Below are 10086 nucleotides of genomic sequence, written 5' to 3' on the forward strand. Positions count from 1 at the left end.
ATAGAGAAATTAAAATATTTTCTAATTCCATCACCCCATTTATCACAAATAAATTACTTACACACAAAAAATCCAATATAACGAAGATCATAACAAATGAAATCACGACTATATAAATTCTCTTTGAAAAAGAGTTGAGCAACGTAATATACCTTAAATAAGAATAAAAAAATAAAAAATATGTATTATACATCACATTGATTAAGATGGACACTTCGATAAATTAGACGATAATTGTGAATTTACCTCAAGACCCTTTTATGACACTCTATCACGTCCACGATCCAATCGAATTCATCCATAATTTGTATAAATTTCTGTCGTTTTAGAAATGGATGTCCAATTTTTAATCTGCAATAAGTACCTTGTAAAATAATATTATAATACATAAGATAAATCTAAACGACTCTTAGTCATCTATGTACCTTACAACGCTTAATTGACAACACGCGTGATTTATGAATACAAAATTCGTTGAAAAACATATAATTGCTATAGATATTGATATATAGATTCCTATTGCTTGGTAAATAAGTAAACTGTAATACATCGGTCCAAGTTTTAAAACATAATTAATAGGAACGGGTAAAGTTAAATTAATATTTTCCAATGTACCACATTGATATGAAAAAATACTTATAAAGCAGGGAGTTATTGTTGCAAGAAAATACAGGTTGAAGATAACTACAAAAACCATACATACAAAAATTTAATTGTAGTATTGCGTATTCAAATTTTTGTGTAGTATTTCACGTTCATACCGAAGATAGAGAACGTATATAGTTTACTCTTTTTAATATATTTTTCCGTAATATCGAATTCATATTTATTAGACATATGCTCGTAATCAAACTTAATATGAGAAACAATTGATTTGATCTGAAAGTAAATTTTTTTTCTAATTGTTTAAATCAATTTCCATCCATTGAAAAAAATATAATAAGTTTAAAATAAATGATACGAACTACTAAGTATTTAAAGTAATAATTAATGTAAGTAGAGACAAAACATATAGCTGCAAACATATACTGCAGTACTTTGATAGTTGTTCCTAGAGGAACTTCTAAAATGGCGAGCTGATAAAACAGAAGTTAAAAAATTTTTAAATGCTTCATTATTGTTAATTTACGAGTTTTTATCGTTCAAAAAACTGTAATTCTTAATCAAACCACATATACTTGACATTAATTTAAATAAAGCCCCAATAAAAAACAATGATTAGAATAATTCCAATAGGCATAATTAGGTACACATTAATGAAAAATATATTTACTTGGTGTGCTACTCCTGGAAATAAATAAACAGTTATTATACACACTTGAAACAACAGATCTCTCGAATTTTGATAAGGTCTCAAACCCATAGTATATTGAAAAAATTTATTCGAAAAAAGAAAATGTTGCTCGAAGTAGGTAAGACCTCTCGCTGCAGACATAATGAACAATCTGACAAAACTTGCGCTGAGGTAAACACCACACTTCACGCTTCTTCCTTATTGCGCATTCAAATTGACCTTCATTAGAGGCTATAAAACGATTTGGCAAATAATGAAAAAAAGATATTGTAAAAGTCGATCGAATCTATAGCAACAATACATAATGTATTCCTCTCATATGTTAACGTAGTATTGAACCCTTCCCGACACGAGTCAAGTGAATCGAAACATAAAAACATATGGTGGTTCTCAGCAATTAAACGAGAGGATTTGTGGTTGCTACGTTTCATAATGAAAGACATGCGCAATGTGGTTTGTTGAACTGCAATCTTCTCAGTCGTCGTTAGACCGCGGAATAAGATACATGCTAAACCAGGTCTTACGAGAAAATAGTCAATGAAGTGAAATCGATATTATTGACAAGAGTAAAAGTGTGTTGTAAGTTAGACGGAAATAAGAAAAATAATAATCGATTATTTCGACTACCATATGGGACATTTTCATTGAAATCAAATATATGATTCGATGAATATATATATTTAAAGCAGTTGAGATCTAGGAAAGTTTGTTGATAACGAAGTTAATCTGTTACGAAACTGATAAGATGTTTCTTAATGTAAAAGAATAGTGCCACTGTAAACTGTGAATAGCTAATCATCCGTGATAAAATTCAGTGAATTCTTGAAGTGTAGTTGTTAATTTCATCGAAACAATAATAAGGCGAAATATATTGACTGAAATTGTTCAAGCATAATGTATACTTCAATAATAATGATAGTTGATCCATATGTAACAAGTAATAGTAGACACATTTTATTTCTGCGGGAGGAAAGAAGTTCTTTTATTCGTATTAACGAATCATTGCATTTCTTTTCCCAAAATAAATTTTGCAGTTAGCGTGCACTTTAATACACATTTACAAAAGAAAATGCTTTTTGCATTAACAAAAATAAAACAACGATAATTAAAATAATTAAAATAATTAAGAGATTCTATAAATGTATGATGTTTTTTCCGGAAAATACTTATTGAGATGAGACAAATAAATCATGGATTGAAAGCCTGCACGGCCTTATGCTTCTTGTTATTACGAGTAACAGGACCTTTTGATTTTTTACAGAAAGAGAATAGAATGAATTCTTAGCACGGTATAAATATCATTAAATAAGCTATTTACAAAAATTCTTCACAAAAATTAAAAGATGGTGGATATGTCTTCAATTTTTTAATTCCGAATGATATTCGTAGTGGAGTATATTGATCGCAAACCTTCACAGCCAAATTTCGATCGTTGTGTAGGATGCACGACAAAAACAGTACGCAGTATGTTACGAGGTAACCGTCAATGAAGTCTATCGATTTTATTCACGTCAATATTCGTGTAAGCTACTTTTCTATAAAAAAGGAAACGTCTGCACGTGAAAAATAAAAATATTCGTTAGTTAATTTTAAATATGTCCCAGTGATTATTTTGAAACTAATCAATACTTACATATATATGAATATATATATATATATATATATATATATATATATATATTTATATATATATATATATATATAATAAGACAAACATAACGGATAAAATATTTATAAAAAAATTTCTGTATATAACTATTCAAAAGTTTCACTATATTTCATTCCAGTAACTACAATTTTGTATTCTCAGAAGGAAAGAGATGGTCGAATAATGTTCATAATAATATTTCACAGATATATATTGGCCAAAATAAGATAAAGTTAAAGTACACTGCGGTATACCGATGCGAAAGATAATGCTTTTTGGAATAACTAAAATCAAAGATTCAATTTTAGGATAAGAAGATTTAATATATATGGTTTATCTTCCTCCACTTACCCCAGAGAAAGCTTGATGTGACATAACGGATATACCTCCGATTGAAAGCATGCATGGCTTCGACCATCTCAATATCATAAATAACAACAATTTTTGAACTCTAATTGAAAGAATATAGAATGGTATTTTACACCTGCAAAATAATATTTGATCTTTTAAACAACATATAACATAATAGTATCTACGTATAGATTACGCATAGTTATAAAAAGATAGTTTTCTAATTAATGTTTCGTATCACTTTAGCTACATAAAAAACAAGTGAAATAAATATTCCATATTATTCAATAAAAATCTCACAATTCTTCGGCAGCTTCAACGCTATAGTTTATAAGCATCTGTCCAACATAAAAATTAACAAATATAACAAACATCGAGCATGCAATGTAGGAACTACATTCGATAATTTGGGATATATTTTCCCTCACCGATGAAACTTGAAATATCTAAAAGCAAAAAAAAATTTTTTAAATTTCCTTTTTCAGATGACTTAAATAAACATAGACTGCAAGGAAATATATTAAATCTCTAGAAACAAGTTTCTTAATTTGTTCCATAATGTGGTGAAATTGCAAAATTAACAGTCGATTGTTACATAGTCATTTCTTTTCAATCTAATATATTTTCATTAAAAAAGATACGATTTATATCTCCGGGAAAAAAAAACTTTTATAATTGTATATAGAAAGCAATTTCAGGACATTCAGCCAAATTAATATATACGATTTTATTATTTACATTAGAGTAATTTTACCTAAAAGGAACTTATAATAAAACTATTTAAGAGAATTAAAGTTAATAAGAAAAAACAGAAATTTAAACATTAATGTATTACTAAAAAATTACACAATGATGTAGAATATAATCATAACGATAGAGAAATTAAAATATTATCTAATTCTATCACCACATTTATCGTAAAGGACTTACATACAAAAAACTTACATACAAAAAATCCAATGTAATGAAGAGCATAATAAAGAAAATTTCGATTAAGTAAATTCCCTTTGTACAAGAGTTGAGAAAATCAACGTATCTTAAACAAAGAAAATAATAAAAAATATGTATTTTAATTCACGTTCATTCAGATAGATATGCCGATAAAATGAACAATTATTCCGAACTTACTTTATGACCCTTTCATGACGCTTTATTACGTCGACTATCCAATCAAAATCATTCCTAATTTGAATTAACTTCTGGCGCCCCATAAAATGATAGCCAATTTTCAATCTGCAATAAATGTATTATAAAATAACATTATAATACATAAGATAACACAAACGATTATAAGTTTAAACTATTATCACCATACCTTATAATGCTTAATTGACAACACGCGTGATTTATGAATACCAAATACGTTGAAAAACATATAATTGCTACAGATATTGATATATAGATTTCTGTTGCTTGGTAAATAAGTAAACTGTAATATATCGGCCCAAGATTTAAAACATTATTAATAGGAATAGGTAAAGTTAAATTAAAATTTTCCAATATACCAAATTGATATGAAAAAATACTTATGAAGCAGGGAGTTATTGTTGCAAGAAAATACAGGTTGAAGATAACTACAAAAAAACATACATACAAAAATTTAATTGTAGTATTGCGTATTTGGATTTTCGTGTAGTATTTCACGTTCATACCCATGATAGAAAACGTATATAATTTGCTCTCTTTAATATATTTTTCTGTAATATCGAATTCATATTTATTAGACATATGCTCGTAATCAAACTTAATATGAGAAATAATAGATTTGATCTGAAAGTAAATTTTTTTTCTATTTGTTTAATTCAATTTCTATCCATTGAAAAAAATATAATAAGTTTAAGATAAATAATACGAACTTGTACGTATTTAAAGTAATAATTACTGTAAGTATATAGAAAACATATAGCTGCGAACATATACTGCAGTATTTTGATAGTTGTTGCTAGAGGGACTTCTGAAATGGCGAGCTGATAAAACTGAAGTCAAAAACCTTTATAATGTTTCATTATTATTAATTTACGAGTTTTTATCGTTCAAAAAACTGTAATTCTTAATCAAACCACATATACTTGACATTAATTTAAATAAAGCCCCAATAAAAAACAATGATTAGAATAATTCCAATAGGCATAATTAGGTACACATTAATGAAAAATATATTTACTTGGTGTGCTACTCCTGGAAATAAATAAACAGTTATTATACACACTTGAAACAACAGATCTCTCGAATTTTGATAAGGTCTCAAACCCATAGTATATTGAAAAAATTTATTCGAAAAAAGAAAATGTTGCTCGAAGTAAGTAAGACCTCTCGCTGCAGACATAATGAACAATCTGACAAAACTTGCGCTGAGGTAAACACCACACTTCACGCTTCTTCCTTATTGCGCATTCAAATTGACCTTCATTAGAGGCTATAGAACGATTTGGCAAATAATGAAAAAAAGATATTGTAAAAGTCGATCGAATCTATAGCAACAATACATAATGTATTCCTCTCATATGTTAACGTAGTATTGAACCCTTCCCGATACGAGTCAAGTGAATCGAAACATAAAAACATATGGTGGTTCTCAGCAATTAAACGAGAGGATTTGTGGTTGCTACGTTTCATAATGAAAGACATGCGCAATGTGGTTTGTTGAACTGCAATCTTCTCAGTCGTCGTTAGACCGCGGAATAAGATACATGCTAAACCAGGTCTTACGAGAAAATAGTCAATGAAGTGAAATCGATATTATTGACAAGAGTAAAAGTGTGTTGTAAGTTAGACGGAAATAAGAAAAATAATAATCGATTATTTCAACTACCATATGGGACATTTTCATTGAAATCAAATATATGATTCGATGAATATATATATTTAAAGCAGTTGAGATCTAGGAAAGTTTGTTGATAACGAAGTTAATCTGTTACGAAACTGATAAGATGTTTCTTAATGTAAAAGAATAGTGCCACTGTAAACTGTGAATAGCTAATCATCCGTGATTAAATTCAGTGAATTCTTGAAGTGTAGTTGTTAATTTCATCGAAACAATAATAAGGCGAAATATGTTGATTGAAATTGTTCAAGCATAATGTATACTTCAATAATAATGATAGTTGATCCATATGTAACAAATAAAGGTAGACACATTTTATTTTTTTATGGATTGAAAGCCTGCACGGCCTTATGCTTCTTGTTATTACGAGTAACAGGACCTTTTGATTTTTTACAGAAAGAGAATAGAATGAATTCTTAGCACGGTTTAAATATCTTTAAATAAGCTATTTACGAAAATTCTTCACAAAAATTAAAAGATAGTGGATATGTCTTCAATTTTTTAATTCCGAAGGATATTCGTAGTGGAGTATATTGATCGCAAACAAATTTCGCAGCCAAATTTCGATCGTTGTGTAGCATGCACGACAAAAACAGTACGCAGTATGTTACGAGGTAACCATCAATGAAGTCTATCGATTTTATTCACGTCAATATTCGTGTAAGCTACTTTTCTATAAAAAAGGAAACGTCTGCACGTGAAAAATAAAAATATTCGTTAGTTAATTTTAAAAGTGTTTCAGCGATTATCTTGAAAGCTATCGATATATGAATATATATAAAAGTATATATAATAAGCCATGCATAATGGATAAAATTTTTATAAAAAGATTTCTGCACGTAACTATTCAAAACTTTCGCTATATTTAATTCCAATAACTACAAATTTGTATTCTTAAATGTAAAAAGATGGTCGAATAATGATGATAATAATACATCACAGATTTATATGAGCAAGGTAATGTTAATGTATATTGCGGTACACCGATGCGAAAGAGAATGCTTTTTGCAATAACTAAAATGAAAGATTCTTCTTTAAGATAATAAGTTTTAATATCAATAATATATCTTTTTCCACTTACCGCAGCGAATAATTTATGCGACGATACGTATATATCTCCGATTGAAAGCACGCATGGCTTCGACCATCTCAATAACATAAATAACAGTAATTTTTGAACTCTAATTGAAAGATTATAGAATGGTATTTTACACCTGCAAAATAATATTTGATATTTTAAACAACATATAACTTAATAGCTTCTACGTACAGACTAATTATAAAGAGATAATTTTCTAATTAATGTTACGTATCACATTAGTTACACTTGAAACAAGAGAAATAAATATTTCATATTATTCAATAAAAATCTCACAATTCATCGCGAGCTTCTACGCTGTGATTTATAAGCGTCTGTCCAACATAAAAATTAACAAATGTAACAAATATAGAGCATGCAATGTAGGAACTACATTCGACAATTTGGGATATATTTTCCCTCACCGATGAAACTTGGAATATCTAAAAGCAAAAAAAAATTTTTTAAATTTCCTTTTTCAGATGACTTAAATAAACATAGACTGCAAGGAAATATATTAAATCTATAGAAACAAATTTTTTAATTTGTTCCATAATGTGGTGAAATTGAAAAATTAACAGTCGATTGTTACCTAATCATTTCTTTTCAATCTCACATATTTTCAAAAAAAGAAACGATTTATTTCTCAGTGAAAAAAAAATGATTATAATTGTATGTAGAAAGCAATTTCAGAACTTTCCACCATATTAATATATACGATTTAGTTATTTACATTAGAGCCATTTTATATAAAAAGAACTTGTAATAAAAATATTTAAGAGAATTAAAGTTAATAAGAAAAAACATAATTTTGAGCATGTCTCAGGAAACATAAATGTATTACTACAAAATTACTCGATAATGTAGAATATAATCGTAATGATAGAAAATTTAAAATATTTTCTAATTCCAAACTAATTCCCACTTATAGTAAACGAATTACTTACATACAAGAAATCCAATATAATGAAGAGCATAATGAAGAAAATTTCGATTAAGTAAATTCTCTTTGAAATAGAGTTGAGCAACGTAATATATCTTAAATAAAGCAAAAAAATAAAAAATATGTATTATACATCACATCATTGATTAAGATGGATAGTTCAATAAAATAGACGATTATTGTGAATTTACCTGAAGATCCTTTCATGAGACTGTATTACGTCCACGATCCAATCGAATTCATCCATAATTTGTTTAAATTTCTGTGGTTGTAAAAAATGATGTCCAATTTTAAATCTGCAATAAGTATATTGTAAAATAACATTATAATACATAAGATAAATCTAAACGTTTTTAGCCATCTACATACCTTATAAGGCTTAATTGACAACACGCGTGATTTACGAATACCAAATACGTTGAAAAACATATGATTGCTAAAGTTATTGATATATAGATTTCTATTGCTTGATAAATAAGCAAAGTGTAATATATCGGTCCAGGGTTTAAAATATTTTTAATTGGAATGGGTAAAGTTAGATTAATATTTTTCAATGTACCAGGTTGATATGAGACAACATTTAAGAAACAGGGTGTTATTGTTGCAAGAAAATAAATGTTAAAGATAACTACAAAAAAACATATATACAAAAATATAATTGTAGTATAGCGTATTCGGATTTCCGTGTAGTATTTCACGTCCATACCTACGATTGAAAACGTATATAATTTGCTCTCTTTAATATATCTCTCCGTAATAACGAAATCATATTTATTAGACATATGCTCATAATCAAACTTAATATGTGAAAGAATTACTTTCATCTGAAAGTAAATTTTCTTTCTTCTTATTTATATCAGTTTCTATCTACTAAGAAAAAATAAAAAGTTTAAAAAAAATGGTACGAACTTGTACGTATTTAAAATAATAATTAACGTAAGTATACAGAAAACATATAGCTGCGAACACATACTGCAATACTTTGATAGCTGTCACTAGAGGAACTTTTGAAAAGGCGAGTTGATAAAACTAAAGTCAAAAAACCATTATAATGTTTCATTATTGTTATTCTACGAGTTCTTTTAATAAACAATTATTTATAGTTGAATATACCATCTATGTTTAACGCAAAATTTTTATTTGGCACACTGATCATTTAATTTTATTCGCTCAACGCACTGTAATTTTGATTAAAATCACTTATACTTGAAATTAATTTGAATCAACTCGCAAAACAATAATAAAAAATACAATAATTCTAATAGTTATAATCATGTAATTAATAAAGAAAAATACATTTACTTGGTGTGCTATCATTGGAAATCCATAAAGAACAACTGAACATACTTGAACCAAGAGATCATTTGAACTTTGATAAGGTCTCAAACCCATAGTATATTGAAACAATTTATTCGAAAAAAGAAAATGTTGCTCGAAGTAGATAAGACCATTCTCTACAGACATAATGAACAATCTGACGAAAATTGTATCGAGGTAAACACCACGCTCCACATTTCATTATTATTGAGCATTCAAATTGATCTTCATTATAATCCGTAGAACGATTTAGAAATTAATGAAATGAAAATAGTGTATTTATCGATTTAAGTCAAATATAATGAAACATAAAAACAGATGGTACTTCTCAGCAATTAAATGTGGGGAGTTGGATTTGCTACTTTTCATATCGAAAGACATGCGCAGTGTGGTTTATTGATCGGCATTCTTCTCAGTCGCTGTTGGACTGCGGAATAAGTCACATGCTGAAACCGGCCGCAGAACGATGTGAGGAAACAGTTAGTAAAATTCAATCGATTTTATTGACAACATGGTGGATCATTCGTTCTACTGTTCGCAAAAAGTCAATTAAAAACGCAAAAAAAAGATTTCTTTTGTAGAGCGAAAATGCAAAATATTTTTAACGTGTCACAGTGCATCCAGCGAAGAA

General features: G+C 27.9%; 1 protein-coding gene across 1 annotated transcript; it reads right to left on the reverse strand.

Moving 5' to 3' along the window:
• Positions 1–3090: 3090 nt before the first annotated feature.
• Positions 3091–5619, reverse strand: LOC124429250. Its single transcript, XM_046974287.1, has 7 exons — positions 5458–5619; positions 5150–5269; positions 4946–5063; positions 4609–4867; positions 4422–4526; positions 4239–4329; positions 3091–3426 (listed from the first exon to the last, which is right to left on the reverse strand). Exons 1-7 carry the CDS (start codon positions 5617–5619, stop codon positions 3421–3423), a joined length of 861 nt encoding a protein of 286 aa, XP_046830243.1. The 3' UTR covers positions 3091–3420.
• Positions 5620–10086: the final 4467 nt, after the last annotated feature.

This window comes from Vespa crabro, chromosome 14 (assembly GCF_910589235.1).
Source record: "Vespa crabro chromosome 14, iyVesCrab1.2, whole genome shotgun sequence".
In the NCBI taxonomy this organism is placed as follows: Eukaryota; Metazoa; Arthropoda; class Insecta; order Hymenoptera; family Vespidae; genus Vespa; species Vespa crabro.